The 17,250-nt window shown below is 41.2% G+C and overlaps 1 protein-coding gene across 5 annotated transcripts in view; it reads left to right on the top strand.

Annotated features, from left to right (window-relative positions):
- The first annotated feature begins 1,219 nt into the window (after nt 1-1,219).
- LOC108283567 overlaps nt 1,220-17,250 on the top strand; it is a 68,865-nt gene continuing 52,834 nt past the window's right edge. For 3 of the 5 annotated variants that reach the window (XR_005195684.1, XR_005195685.1, XR_005195683.1), the window contains exons 1-3: nt 1,220-1,275; nt 1,399-1,512; nt 3,322-3,357. Coding sequence is in view for 1 of the 5 variants with exons in the window: in XM_037728328.1 (XP_037584256.1) it covers nt 1,504-1,512; nt 3,322-3,357; nt 5,206-5,475 (315 nt within the window). In the remaining 4 variants the exon portion in view is untranslated. Of the gene's footprint in view, nt 1,276-1,398; nt 1,513-3,321; nt 3,358-5,205; nt 7,277-17,250 lie in introns of those variants that run through there. The other 2 variants (XM_037728328.1, XR_001816891.2) reach the window with 2 other exon arrangements.

A 17,250-nucleotide genomic window follows, 5' to 3' on the forward strand; every position in this document is an offset into this window, starting at 1 on the left:
CAGAATCAAATGATGACGTTTGTTAAAAATACAGATTTCTGTGCTTGCCCCTAGCCTGCTAAAACAGAATACTTAGGAATAAGTCCCTTTAGTCCTCATTTAAAAAAATTAACACTCCAGGTGATTTGTAAGAACTCTGATGTTTGAGATTCAATGAGGTCATGATGAGGAGCTTGAGCTTTAGAAAAGAAAGGTTGGTGTCCTTGTTCTGTTACTTAATCTCTTCAGTTTCTTCAGCTGTGCAATGTGATGATAACAATCTTTTCAGGTTCATCACTTGGTACGTAGAAAAGTGCCTGACCCATAATAAATACATAATAAAGGTACTGATCTTTTTTATTATAAGGTATAGGACTGGATTGCCACATATTTCCTACCTGGCAAAAATTAAATTAGTTTTAAAATTAGTTTATGTAATGATGTAACGTTGTCAAGTTGTTCTGACATGAATAAATTTGTGAAAATAGAAGTGAACATTTTATAAAAGCTACACTGTAAAGCTAAGTGTGCATGATCAGTTGAGATATACGAATATATGTTTACATATTTTAAAATTAAGTATGTATTTCTTTACCCATTGGGAGTCCAGTATTTTTGGGCAGATTATGCATCAATTCTAATGATAATGTTACCCAAAACTGATGAAAAAAGAATAACTTTGACAAAATACTTCTATTTTGCAGCATGTGCATATTATCACATTATGAATTTTTGGAGGGAGGATGGACTATTTTTTATTCACTTTTATAATCCCTGTCCCCAGCACCATATTTTGACTGTGGTCATGTCTCATTTTGTTGTACAACATGTATTTGCCGGGGGTGAATGAATCGTTCTTTCTCTCCTTTTTATTGTAGGAAAAATTATGTAACAAAAAATTTCCACTTTATTTTAACTGTATAGTTTGGTAGCATTGAGCACATTTATATTAGAACAGGGTTCTAGCGGCAGCATTGTACCAAGTGAGGGGACCAGAACAATTTCTGCTTTTCACTGTGGAATGTCATTTGAATCAGAAATCTTCTTCTGGAGACTTTGAATTTCTAACTTTCCTTATTACTTGCCTGGGGGAAAACGCATATTGAACAACAAAATGGTAATGTTCATCCTCAAAGACTAGACCTTGTCAGTGTTCTCTGATGCCTAGTAGGACCACTGCAGGAAAAAAAAAAAAGTTAATGAGACTGTTGCTAGGAGACGGGAGAGCCAAAAGCTCATAGTCTTGTAGGGGTTCCTCTGGAAATCAAGGCAACTTAAGTATGCTTTGGATTAGAGGTTTAGCTATTAAAATCTGCCCTTTGATGAGCATGCACATTTTAGCATATAATGTTTAGTATGATTTCATATTTTTGGAGAATTCTTGAGAATAATCTCAAGGCATTTCATTTCTTTCCATAGGGATAATCCCTTTTTCAGAGCACATCTCATTTCCAAGTGGCTGTTGCGCTGCTGTTTGCCCCCACTCCTTCAGTGCGACAGCCTCAGAGCTGGTGGAAAGACTGCATGCCACGGGTAAGTAGCTGAGAAATATTTTGTAAAATAGATAACCAGACTAAGATTTCTAAGCAAGTGATGTGTTTTGATGGAGTAGAATAATGCAAAACTGTGTAGGAATCTGATTCTAATCAGCAGCACTGGGGAATGGATTAATTTAATTCTAAATATTTCCTGGTCATTTTTCTAGTTTAAAGCTTGTTTCTTAAATCATGGAGTTGCTAGGAGGAAATGTAGAAACTTTCCCCTCGTGATTCTTGTAAGATGTTTCCTAAAATAAGATTTAATGATGAAGTTACTAAATTGGAAAATTGCTTTCAGATTTGTACCTCAGCTTTAAGATATTTGGATTTGATATGATGAAATGCGTTATGATTCAAGATGTTCTCAAATCTGGTTTATTTTCTGAGTGCTGGGAGAGCATAAGAACAATATTATTTTGCAATGGAGAAAAGGATATGATGCGTCATTTTTTAGAATTAAGTAAGATGTGTGACTGAATGTCTGTACTAGAGAGAAAATGAGGAAGGGGCAGTTTGTAATAACGTTCAGATTGATTGCTTCATGTGAGATATGAACATGTACTCAATGAGAAACATTAAAATTTGGCTTTAGGATGAAAAAATCATGAAAAATTAATAATGAATATTGTGATCGTGCCTTCATAGGAAAAATTTATTTATATTTTTGGATAGTGATTTATACAGTAAAGACAGAATGTTCTCAGTGCTTCTTTTATTTTAAAGGGATGTAAGAAGGATAGCAGGGATTCTTATCAACAAAGCTTTAATGTTTGTTTTTGAAACATTTCTGAAAATGTCTATGCTTTTGTAGTTCGTTTCTGCCAGAAAAAAAAAAGTGACGTGGTGGTTTATTTCTTTGAAATTCAGATTGACACTTGAATGGAAGGAAAAGAAAAATGACAGATAGATAGGTAGATTGGTTTTTGAGTTAGATGACAGCGCAGCAGCAATCAAGGAGGAAAAAGAAGAATGAAAAAGCTTAAAAGAAAGTCCACAGAATGGGTCATTTTCCCAAGTTGAACATGTCTGCTGGTAGCATGTTTTGCAGAGGGAAAGGGAGACAACATACCGGAGGCAAAGGGAGGGGGTGTTGAACAGAGCACTGCGGCAAAGAGAGTGACTGACGCATCCAGGGACATGTGACCATTCTCTGGTGTGGCGAAGAAAATTTGCCAGGACTCCATCTTGTATAAGAAATTCTATACATACTAGCATGCAAATAATGCTATACTCTTTCTGTAGTACATAATGAGTTCATTTTGCATGATCCTCTACTGGTGTATATTGGTATTTTGTCTTTGAGTCTACACCTTCCTCTCTGTGCTTCATGTGTTTTTATACACTTAATAAAACGTTTAAAAATGATGCTTTCCCCTTTATTATAAAAATATCATAGTTCTTGTAGAAAATTTTGAATAATTTAAAGATGACTATAAAAATTACCCACAATCCCATAACTTAGATATAATCACTACTAATCTAATTACTGTCAATCTCTTTACTCTGAATATATGTAAATAAATGCATAGAAATAGATATATTATACAAAATGAAGATCACATGTACATACAATTTTTAGCCTGTTTTATCCATTAAATATATATTGGGAGCAATTCTCCATATTTTAAAATATTCCACAAAAATGTGATATTTTGTGGATGTATAATTTTCTATAGTTTAGATGTCCCACTAAATGTCTGATTATTGAATGTTTATATTTGCATTATTTTTGCTGTTATAAATAACTGAAGGAATATCTTTCCATATAAATATCTGTGTGCTTTTCTGGTTTTCTCCCCCCTAGGATAAATTCGTAGACGTGGAATTCCTGGATCAAATGGTATGAACCAGTTTAAGGTTTCTTCTTCAAAACACCTCTCACCTAGTTCATTTATTATATGTGGTAGAAATATTATTTTCTAGCCATTGTTTACCTATTGATTTTTATCATTTGTAGTTGTGATTTTTTAATATGTTATAGTTTTACATGTTAGATTTCCATATCTGACCATTTTAAGTGTTGTGATTTTTTTTCTTTCCTTTGATTAGTGTATTCACCTGTATTTTTCCTAATTATTTAATTGCTTCATTTTTTGCAGTTAACTCTTTAATCCTCCTATAATTCATTTTGATTTATGGTATACGGAAGGAATTAATATGTTTTCCCCTAATAGGTCACCAATTGTTTCAGCATCACTTATTGAAAAATCCAACGCAACAACTGTTCTTCCATTAGATAGGGTGTAGCTTTACACAGGTCGGCCATTTTCTTTACCCAAGATGGTTACATTTCGCAATAGTACTCCTACCTTCTTGCAGCTTCTGACAGCATACTAGAGCACCATATTTGTGCTTGTGTCTTTCAAAAATCCTAGGCACATGCAGATTAGGGAAGTGGTTTTTAAACAGCATTTTGTTTTTTCATTTTAAATATGTTTGTCACATGCTTGATACAAATTAAAATTAAGGAATCCAAATATATGAAACCACTGTTTGAGGTGTGCTATTCCTCTTGGGCACCTGATATGCCAATTGTGTGTTTAAAAAATGCCCCCAGGGTTAAAGTTTCTCCTTCAACCTCTTTTTTTTTTTCCTCCTTAGATACTCAAAGAGTTAAGTTTCCTGGACTCAGTTTCTGGAATTTTCTAGAATGATATAAGAGGGAAATAGAAGAAATGTGTGAGGAGTTGAAGTAAATAATGTTTGCCAGCCTGTTGCTGACAGTAGACTGATGTAGGGATTTAAAGAAGCTAGGGTGAGTCCTAATTCATATGCTACCACTGCCACTATCTCTTCTAGATAGGGACACACCCCAGTGGTCCACCTCTTTTCACTGCAGATGTAAGGCTCGAGCTATAAAGCAAGGAGTTTTTTAGTAGGAGATGGGTTAAATATTGCCCAGAGAGATCTGACAAGTAAAATCACTTGCTACCCATTACCAACGCTTTCTCTCGCCCCCAACGAAGCTTTCTTTCTCTATTGACTTCTGGCCCGGGCCTCTAGCTTTACTGATTCTGGAAAAAAAAAGGGGTGGGGGTGGAGGATGGCACGTGAGTGGGAGGCTGCCTAGCCAGCGGTTATTGCAAGGGGCTCCTTTGGTTCACAGCCTCAGTCCCAGTAGTTTCCTGACTTGCCGCATTAGGCTGTGTTTTGTTTATGAGGAGGCTGGTTTCCCTGGCAATGGCAGCTCGCCAGGGCATGCGCAATTGCTCCACTGCAGTAGCAGAATGCGGCTGCGGGGGGCCGGGGGAGGGATCCTGAGGGCTGCAGTGGCTGGAGTTATTTGGCAGACATGACGTCAATTTTTCTGAGCTAAACTGCCATCGTTATTGTATATAGAGCATTAATTTTTTTTTTTTTTTAATAAAGCTTGGAAGGTTTTTAGCCACTCCCTTTCTTTCCTCCCAAATTAACTGCTTTCTACATGCTCACCAGTGACCACGAAGTCATTCTAAGGCTTGAGGACACCGATGCCCTCAGGGCCCCGAGGGAAATCATAACAGTGTGAGAACAGGAAACAGACTGCCTGGTTTCAGACTTCTGCTGCTTGCTAGTTGCATGACTGTAGGACAGCTACTTAAATCTCTTCAGTTTCCTCAGATGTAAAATGAGGATGATGACAGCATGTTTAGAACAGTATCCAGCACATAGTAACCATTATGTAAGTGTTGTCTATTATTATTTTTAGATACTAAGGGAGACTTCCCTGGAAGCAGACTTGTGTCCGCAGTGTACAAACTCACCCTGTAATGCACACAATGGCCAGATAACACAAACACACATTTATCCCCACAGCTCACAGACTCTTGTCACAGTACACAGACTTGCCTTCCAGCACACAGACATACCCAAAGGCACACCGACAAGCACCACAGCAAAAAGACTTTCCCCAGAGCATACAGACACTCCCATTCCCTGTGTCAACAGACTCTCTCAAAGGCACCTATATTCTCCTTAAAGCAGAGACTCACCTAAGGTGCACTGATGCACCCAGCATGACACAGACTTGCCCTCCATAAGGACTCCACTATGGCACACAAACAATCCCAACATCACATACTGTTCCCACATCACACAAACACTTTCTAGGAAACACAAAGCCTACAGACTTACCCCATAGAGCACGGCTTCCTCCACAAGACACATATTCTCAAGGCCAATAGACTCACTCCACAGCACACAGACTGTCTCCAGAGCACACAGCTTTTTCCTACAGCAAACAGACTCTCCCCAGTGCACACAGACTCCCCTGACATCATACACTCTCACCACAGATCATAGACGCATCCTAGAGCACAGGGACTCTTGCCAATGAAACAGACTTTCCCTAAGAACAGACTCATGAGACAGCTTGAAGACCCGCATCATGACACAAAGACTCCCACAACGGACAGACTCACCCTATTGTGTGCAGACAAGCACCCCAGGCCACAGACCCCACAGCACACAGACTTGCCCAACACTACACAGACACTCCCCAGAGCACATAGACTCACCCCACAAAGCAGACTAAATCCATACTACAGAGACTCTCCCTATAGCTTTCAGGCAAGCTTACCCCGCCACACAGAAATGCAACAAGACATCTTACAACATATATCACTCCTTGATGCACAGAATTGTGTAACAGCACACAAACTTGTTCTACAATGCACGAATTCATGTCACAAAAGACATACTTACCACATAATACAAATACTTGCTCCAGAGTACACTCATTTGCCCTAAAATATCTGGACCTTCCCGAAAACAGAGTTACCACACAATGTATGCTGTGTCCCTGCATCATCAAAATACAACTGAAATTCCTCAGACCCACTCTGATCAATAGACATACCTCACAATACACAGGTTGGCATCAGAGTGGGAAAAGCTGGCTCTACCACAGAGTTATTCCACAACAGACAAACTCGTGCTGTAGAGACACCTAATCTTTCTCTAAGGTATTCAGACCTACCCTTTTGGGCACAGTCACAGATGTGATCCACAATACCCTCACTCATCCCACAATACTGATGCAACTCACAGCATAGAAACACATCCCACAGCATAACACTCTAACCCCATGGTGCTCAGAAATGTCAGAGCACACATTTGCCATACAGATTTATTTCATACACAAAAACAGTTCTTACAGTGCCTATACAATGCAAACATGTATCCCAAAGTATATGAAACTATTTGCTATGTCACTCTTAGGTTTACCCCAAAGCACATAGACCAGTTTCACTGTTCAAGCTGCTGCCTATAAACAGGATATGTCCAGTCATGAACAGAAATTCACCAAAATGCACGGATTCACCCATCAATATACATCCTTTCCTCACAACTCACACAAACACCACTGAGCACTAGACTCACCCTAAATGTACAGATAAGCCCTTCAGGGCACAGACTTACTCTGCAGCATACTAAATCATGTCTATCGCACTTAGATGTGTCTTCGATTCACAGTTATGCCTGTAAACACACAGATTGCCTCCACAATGCACAGAATTGCATCATAACACAGACTTACGCTACAGTGCAAAACCAACAATGCACATAAACATTTCCCAGTCGGCAGATACACAACACACATATTGCCGCTACAGTGTAAAGATTTCCATGGACAGACATGTTTAACCATGATATTGAGCTACACCTCTGGCCTACAACAACAGAATACAGCTTGTGTAATGATTCCCAGCAAGGCCTCTAGACCCATACTAACTGGGTTTGAATCAAGGTCCCATCAGTTGCTGATTGTATCACCTTGGGTAAGTATATTTCTTTGTTCTTTAGCTTGCACCATTGTAAAACAAAGATAACAATAGTACCTACTTCAAAGAGTTGTTGTGAATAATAAATACGTTAAGATTTGTTAAGTGCTTAGTCCAGTGCCTGACACATAGTGACAATTAGAATTGTTCATTAATATTACAACCATCACTATCATTACTACTAAAGCCGAAAAGGCCTACCCCAGATACCTAGAATCATTTGACAACACGAAGACTTACCATATAATATATAGATTCGCAGCCGGGCACAGTGGCTCACGTCTGTAATCCCAGCACTTTGGGAGGCCAAGGCCGGCGGATCACCTGAGGTCAGGAGTTTGAGACCAGCCTGATCAATAAGGTGAAACCCCATTTCTACTAAAAGTACAAAAATTAGCTGTGTGTGGTGGTGGGCACCTATAGTCCCAGCTACTCAGGAAGCTGAGACAGGAGAATTACTTGAACTGGGGAGGCAGAGGTTGCAGTGAGCCATGATCGCACCATTGCACTCTAGCCTGGGTAACAGAGTGAGATTTCGTCTAAAAAAATGTATATATATATATATATATATATATATATATATATATATATATATATGTATATGCATATATATATATTTTTTGATAAAAAAGTATTGAGAATATATACACTAGAATATCTAGAAACACCCCACAGCACAGAGATACCCTGCCATAGTACCAACATACTTAACAGACCAGAACTCTCACCAGACGTCACTTGCCACACACAGAATTACATCACAAGTAAGAAATTTGTGCACAGGCTTGCTCCATAACACATCCCACAATACCCAGACTGGAAGCCAGGCTGTGTGTTGTACCTAGCCTTACCCCACAAAGCACAGGCACTCAACATAACACACACACACACATCCTAACCTCATAGATATGCCCTACATCACACAAACACATCCTATCACACACATATTTTTGTTTCACAACATGTGGATACTCCTGTTCGTCACAAACATGTTCCTAAATGCATGCTCCTAAGATTGGCAGCATCACATTATAATACAGAGCCCCCATTTCCCAACTCGTCTTACACTTATCTCAGGCTTATCCCATAAAGAATTACATGCTCCACATCTCCTAAGTTGCCCACAAATCTCACTTACCTCAGAATACTACCACAGATATGACCAGGCTCCACACCACACAGGTATCTGTAATACCTAGATAAGTACTACCATGCAGAGATATCCTCTTAAACACAAAACTCTCCTAAATGCACAGTGTCACATCACAACAGACACACAAACTCATCCCATAACATGCAGACTTGCACTAAAACACCCAGACTCCCAGAAAGCAAACCCAGGCCCACAATGCTAAAACCTACCACACAGTGCCCAGACTGGCACACGACAAAGACTAGCCTCAACTCATCAAGTCTCAATCCACATAATATAAAGCTTGTTATACAACGGTGAAAAGCTGATGCTCAGGTCTCAGACTGCCTGGGTTCCAATCCCACATGTATCACTTACTAATTGTGTGATCTTGGAAAGGAAAGGTTTCTTGAACTCTCTGTGCCCTAGAGAGTTTAACTGTTTTTTGTTTTTGTTTTTGTTTTTGTTTTGAGACGGGGTCTCACTCTGACACCCAGGCTGAGTGCAGTGATGCAATGTTGGCTCACTGCAACCTCTGCCTCCTGAGTTCAAGAGATTCTCTTGCCTCAGCCTCCCGAGTAGCTGAGACCACAGGCCTGCGCCACCATGCCAGCCTAATTTTTGTATTTTTAGTAGAGACGGGGTTTCACCATACTGGACAGGCTAGTCTTGAACTCCTGACCTCATCATCTGCCCGCCTCGGCCTACCAAAGTGCTGGGATTACAAGCTTGAGCCACTGCGCCCGACCCTCAGCTATTTATTAGGAATAATATTGTAAATTGTGGTGCCTATCTCTTATGGCTGTTAAGAAGAATAAATAAGTTACTGCCTACGAAGTGTTTAGAACAATGCTTGGTAAAGAGTTAGTGTTTAGAACAATGCTTGGTAGTGTTATTGATGTTAGCTGATCAGGTTGTCACTGTTGTCATTACTCCACGTGGAAATGGACCGTAAAGGTAAGTAAGACTCAATCTAAAGCAAGTAGAATCAACCCACAACGCATAGAATATCCCTCATAAAGCACAGCTTCACATCACAATGAATACTCTCACCACTCTTTTCCTATAACACCTGTATTGACGGCACCTATTTTTTTTCTTTTTTTGAGACAGAGTCTCACTCTTGTTGCCCATGGTGGAGTGCAGTGGTGCCATCTCAGCTCACTGCAACCTCCACCTCCCAGGTGGAGTGCAGTGGTGTGATCTCAGCTCACTGCGACCTCCGCCTCTCGGGTTCAAGCAATTCTCCTGCCTCAACCTCGTGAGTAGCTGGGATTACAGGCACCCCCTACCATACCCGGCTAATTTTTGTACTTTTAGTAGAGACGGGGTTTCGCCATGTAAGCCAGGCTAGTCTTGAACTCCTGCCTCAGGTAATACACCTGCATCAGCCTCCCAAAGTGCTGGGATTGCAGGCTTGAGCCACCACACCCACCCTGACTGCACCTATTCTACAATGCCTAGAAGCATCTATCATATAGGTCTCTGCATAACACCTAGACTTATCACACACCTAGACACACTACAATGCACAACATACCGATGAAACAGAAACTCATTTATGCAAAGGCTCATCTCAGTGTAACCAAATGCACCCTATCATACACACATATGTGCTCTACAATACACATACTCACCCCAGGACATCACATTGGCTCCACAACACAAATAACTCAATTTAAAATCTCTAGAAACAATCCACAAACCATAGCCTTCTCCAATATGCAGGATGGCATTGTACCACATAAACTTGACTACAATTAACAGACAAGAAACCAGGACATGACACATACATTATCCCCATGACATAAATACCGGTCCAGCAAAATACTGTCTTGCCTATACAACACTAAGATTTGCTCCATAAAATACAAACCTGTTGGACAACACAAATTAAAATATTTCAAAATGTGCATATATATTTCATAACACACAGACTTGCTGTACAACACTTAGACATACCCCATATCACCCAGACTTGACTCACAGTCACCAGACAATTGCCTCAAAATACATGGCAATACCCCATAAACAGTGTCTCTTTTTTTTTTTTGAGATGAAGTCTCTGTCTGTCACTACCTTGGCTGGAGTGCAGTGGCACAATCTCGGCTCACCACAACCTCTACCTCCCAGGTTCAAGCGATTCTCCTGCCTCAGCCTCCCCAGTAGGTGGGACTACAGGCATGCGCCACCACACTCAGCTAATTTTGGTACTTTTAGTAGGGACCAGGTTTCACCATATTGGCCAGGCTGGTTTTGAACTCTTGATCTTGCTTAGGTGATCAACCCGCCTCAGCCTCCCAAAGTGCTGGGATTACAGGCATGAGCCACCATGCCCAGCCTCAGTCTCTCTCTCTGTCTTTTTTTTTTTTTTGAGGAGAGGGGGATGGAATCTCACTCTGTCACCAGGCTAGAATGCAGTGCTCACTGCAACTTCTGTCTCCTGAGTTCAAGCGATTCTCATGCCTCAGCCTCCCGAGTAGCTGGGATTATAGGCACATAACATCACCCCCAGCTAATTTTTATATTTTTAGTAGAGACAGGGTTTCACCATGTTGGCCAGCATTGTCTCAATCTCCTGATGTCGTGATCCACCCACCTTGGCCTCTGAAAGTGCTGGGATTATAGGCATGAGCCACTTCACCTGGCCAGTCTCTCTTTTTAACACACAGACTGGCCACACAAAATAGCCTCTTCCTGCCACAACTTCCCTCACAGCAATGCATCCCACGAATATGGTCCTCACACAGAGAAACACAATGTGCAGCTATGTTCTGCAACACATAGGCTTCCTGGACAAGACCTAGACTTGCCCGGAAACACCCAGATCCATTTTACATCATAAAGACTCATATCCCAGATTAGTCTGCCAATCCATGGATATGTTTCACAATGCATGGATAAAACCACAAGGCATGGACATGCCTTACAACACATGGAAATAACCAGACTCTACTTTTAATGCACAAACATCCATAAAACACTTCCTTGTCTTTTCAAAACTTAGCTTAATATCAGAAGAAATGCTCGAAAATACACATAGACTCAACAAGGCATAGACATATCCCACTTCAACTAGCCTTGTCCTATAACTCCAAGACGCATCTGAAACATAGAGATTCATCATGTCACACCTAGAATGCCCCCCCACAACCCAGACTAGCTCCAGAACACCCTAATAGGAGCCACAGTATATGGACATAACCCCATATATATAAATCCTTCCTACAACATAACAACTGATCCCACAAGACACTTTCTTGCTTTATAACACCTCCTGTAACTTACAGATACTTCCTATAACTTACAGATATGATTCACAATAAGAAGGCTTGTTGTAACACATGCTGACTTATCCAAGCCACACAGAATCACAACATTATATGTAGTACGGGACATGTCCATGTATTTTGGGGACAACTGAACTTACCTCATGACACCCAGGCCTTCCTCAAAATACATGGACATGTCCCATAATATATAGAATTTCCAGACAACGAAGACTGGTTCTGAAAAACAGGTTTTTTATTTCATAACACCAACATTTAGCTGAGAGCACACAGAAATGCTGAGCAAAACATGCATAAAACCCCACGATGCATAGACATGCCCTACAACACCCAAAGTCACTTCATATCACACAATCTCACTGCAACACACTGATACAGACTCACCCTGAGACACTCAGACTAACACATGGCATCAGGATCTACCCCCACCTAACCCTAATTACCCCTTGTCACCAGAGTTACACTGCAGTAGCCAGACTTGACCTGTAATAGTCTGATTTGTCCCATAACAACTAGACAAGACTATCCACACAATACATACAAAGACCCCAAAATGTTTGCTTGTCTCTACAACACTGACAGTTTCTTAAGAACACACACAAATGCTGAAAAATACACAACCAAATCCTGCAGCACCAAGATACGCACCTATAACACCCAGATTTGCCACACAACACCCAGAATGTCCCTGCACAACACCAAAATGCACCACAATAAGAATACATGCCTTGCAACACCAGGGTATGCCTGACACCAGCAGTCCCCAACCTTTTTGGCACCAGGGACCATTTTCGTGGAAGACAGTTTTTCCACGGTCTGGGGGTGAGGTGGAGGGGTGGTTTTGGGATGAAGCTGTTCCACCTCACATCATCAGGCATTAGATTCTCAGAAGGAGTGCGCAATCTTGATCCTTCTAATGCACAATTCACAATAGGGTTCACACTCTTATGAGAATCTAATGTTATCGCTGATGTGACAGGACTTAGAGCTCAGGTGGTAATGCTTGCTCACTCACTGCTCACCTCCTACTATGTGGGCTAGTTCCTAACAGGCCATGGAGTGGTATGGGTCCATAGCCCAGGGGGTGGGGGCCCCTGCCTTACACCACGTAGCATGCTCCATAATACACAAACCTTCCTAATAACATAGACTGACTCTGCAGTTACTTGCCTCAGTAACATGAAGACATGCTTTAGACCACGTAGAAATGTTGGATAACACACAGAAGAGAAACACACAAATAACAGATATCCCCTGTAACATTTACACTCATTTCATAATGCTCAGGTTCACCTGTGACAGCTAGATTTACCCCAAATACCTAGACCTACCCCACAACACCCAGACATGCCCCACATAACCAGAAACATCACATATCACTCAAGCACTTTCCAACAATCAGACTTGCCTGGCAACACAGACTTGTCCTACAATACATAATAATGGCCCACAGCCAAGAGACTTCTCACAACTTACAGACTGGCCACAAAAAGCATCATTTTGCTTTCACAACATCAAGACTTTTCACACAGCACATAGAAACAATGAACAAAGTGCAGAAAACCCCAGAGTGTACTGTTATGCCTCATAACATCCAGACTCACCCATAACACATGACCTAGACTGACCCAATAACACAGAGTTAATACCCACAATAAATAGACGTGCCGTCTAATATATGAATTCATTACACAACAGTCACACTGTCCCCACAAACACCTTTTTGGCCTCAACAACAAAAAGACTAGCTTCACAGAACGGAGAAATGCTGGACAGTGCACATACAATTAAAAAAACTCAACCTCACAGACATAGCACTCATCACTTGAATGTGTTACATAATAACAGGCATCATCTTATGGCACACGTGTCTACCCCTCAGCACCAGAATAGCTCCATAAAACACCTGCTTGCCAGTATGAAGACTCGCCTCTTAGCACAAGTCTGACATGCGGGAGAACACTCAGACAAAACCCTTAGCATACATAAATATCACCCAGATTCACTCCACAGCATGAAATCTAAGCCCATGAAACCCATACTACTCCACAAAACCAGACACACCTTATATCACCCAGACTAGCTTCAGAACAGCCAGACATAATGCAAAGCAGTCCCACAACTCATGAAAATACTCCACACCCAAAAAACCTTCCCCCAACACAGAAACTTGCTAGGAAAAACAACTTCTTGACAGTCTTACACCAAGACTTGCTTCAAAGCACACAGAAGGGATGCAAAAGGATTGAAAACATGCAGAAAAACTTTGCAATGTGCAGATATACACCAGTACTGACCTCACATTACAGAGAGTGATACAACAAGATCCATGCTGGCTCCACAGTATCACAGACACATTCCATACACACACACAGATATGCCCCCAAAGAAGCAGATTGTCTCCATTATGTGCCTATGAACCCAACGAAATATTTTTGGGCGTCTGTACTACCCAAACTTGACTCACAGCACACATAAATACTGAAGCACACAAATGAAACCTACACTGCCCAGATGTATCTATTATTTGAAGGTTTGCTGCAAACTACCCAGACTTACCCCATGGTATACAGACTTGGCCCATTAACCTATACTCACCTTGAATCACAAGGACTAACACAGCAGCAATCGGATGTGGCCCACAACTGCAGACATGCCCTACCAAACAACTTTTTGCTTTCATAGCATGAAGACTTACCTCACAGAACACGGGATGAACAACAGAGACAAATCAGACAATGCAGGAACATGTCCCATGACACCCAGACTTGCTTCACAAGATTCAGACTCACACTATGGCACTCAGACTCACTTAATAAGACTGATTACTTCACAATATACACACATAGCTCAAAACACACAACATCTACAACTAACAGACATGCCCCACAATACAGGGCATGCCACATAATTCACAAACTTTTTCTACATTGCCAACACTTGTCTCACAATACAAAGACATTCTGGATAATACACAAATAAACCACAAAGATGTGCCTCATAGCACCCAGACTTGCCTCATTACTTTCAGACTTACCTTATGGCACCCTCATATACATATATAATATGCATTCACCCTGGAACACTCAGCTTGGCCCCAGAATATACTTACATGTCCATGCTCCACAACATATGCACATACCTTCCAACATATGGACACACCCACAATACACAAACGTTTTACACAACATAGACTGACTCTAAGAATGGCATCATAGTGCACAATTACAACCAACTCAGATCTACCCTACAGAACAAAGACCCCCCATACTTACCACACAATTCCTAAATTTATACCAAACACTCACGCTCATCCCAAAATATATAAACCCACCCTAGAACAGATGCAGCACCACACATAGATTTGTCCTCACTTAGAATAAATTCACAGCTCACACTTGTCACCCAATGCACAGACACACCTTACAATGTACAGACATTTCACAATGTAGACATTGCCTGAGCAATGCACAGAATTCTGTAACATCACAGAGATCTTCCTACAATGTCGAGTTACCTCACAGCACCTCACATTGCATCAGAACAGACACTCCACCCAAAATATATGGCTTCTTCCACACCTCCTGGATACAGCTCACAATACACAAATATGTCTTATAAGATATAGACTCCTCTGGAACATGAAGTATTGTATAAAAACTTACAAGCATTTCTCAAAACATACACTCCATAATTGATGGATACACAACATCTAGTCACATTCTCAAACACATAGACTTGTCTTCCTCCCCACCCCCCCTGCTAGTGCATGCAGCAGGTCTAAGATATACTGCAGAAAACAGACTTGCCCCACTCTGCATGGAATTCTACCCAACTTTAAAATTCATTCTAGAACGCACAGACTTTTACTCATATGTAGCATTACCCCACAATGCAGAGACTTACCCACAAAGTAGATGATTACCTCAAAATTCACAGAGCTACCACCTATGCACCCAAATACACAGACATGTGCCACAACACCAAGAAACACTTTACAACGTGCATATGAGCCCACGTTGTCTGGTCTCTTCCATAACTTCCATACTAACCACTCGATATCTAGACCAGCTTACTATGTCACACATGCTCCATGGCATGGGACTCCCAACATAGCCCATGGAACCCTGTCACAATGAACAATTTTACCTCACAGTGCAAAAATTCACAAAATGCCAAGACATATCCCACAGCTCATTCAATAGCACCATAACACCTAAAGTTGACTGAAGAGTGAGTCATGTACCAGAGTACTACACATATGCCTCACAATGCCTACAATGAACCTACAAGGAAATACCTTGCCCAATATTGCCCATACTCACACCAGGACATGCCCTATAACCCACAGATAAGTTCCATAATGGAAAAATCTCCCTAACAATGCACAGCCTCACTCTACAAGATACGATTGCTCCACTACGAGAGGAAGAGATCCCAAATATCCAGCCTCACCCATGAACTCATGGTCTTGCCACACCACAAGACAATGTGCAAACTAGCTCCACAATGCTTAGATACAATTTACAGTGGACACATGAACCCTATGACAGAAAGGTTTTCCTACTAACACAAAATTGCATTCTGATGCACAGATTTACCCCACAAATGCACACAATCGCTCTGCAATGCAAATGCCCCACAAAAAACCATGTGCTCCCCAACACCCAAAATTACCCTGGGACTCACAGACTTGCATCGCAGGATCAAGACCTACTCCATATTGTACAGATATGCTCCTCACCAGGCATGCCTTTTACAATACAGCCTCACCCCATGAGGTACCCTTGACTGAAACCCTAGACATGGTCTACAGTGTACTTATCCCCACAACAACTTGGAAAACTCTCTAATGAAAGGCACGTCCTCTAATGTACAAAATATCTTGCAAATTCATAGACATTTCCCACAGTTCCAGAATTGTCGCATCATTTTCAGACCTTCTTCCAAATGCAGACTTACTCTAAAACACTTAGAATCAAATTACACCTGCAGACTCAACCCATATTAGATTCTCCTCATAGTGCACGGACATGCTCCACAGCACTCAGACTCTCCTAGAACACACAGAATCTCATCACAACCTCACATCACCCCACAGCATCAATACGTGACCTACAAAACATAAAGTGTACATGACAATTCACACCAAGCATCACAATGTACAGACTTGCCCCACAACACTGAGACACATACCCCGTGATGCACAGACACACCTTATCACATGAAATTACCCCACAAAACAAGCCATCACATAACACAAAAACCCACAATTCAAGGCATGCTTAATTATAACTTGGCATACCCTACAACACACAAAATTGCATTATAATGCAGGCTGACTTTATAGTCATGATCCTATAGTATTATAAAAACACAAGCTTCACCACACCCCTGACTTGCCCCTAACCACCCACATTCTGCTTACAACAGCAAGACACACCTCATGTCACATCTAGAGCCAGCATGTATCATATAAACTTGCCTGACAATGCACAGAATTGGACCACAAGTTCCAAAATTGCCATGCTAGGTATAGATAGAGCCCC

The sequence above is a fragment of the Cebus imitator genome, unplaced genomic scaffold, assembly GCF_001604975.1.
Source record: "Cebus imitator isolate Cc_AM_T3 unplaced genomic scaffold, Cebus_imitator-1.0 Scaffold262, whole genome shotgun sequence".
In the NCBI taxonomy this organism is placed as follows: domain Eukaryota; kingdom Metazoa; phylum Chordata; class Mammalia; order Primates; family Cebidae; genus Cebus; species Cebus imitator.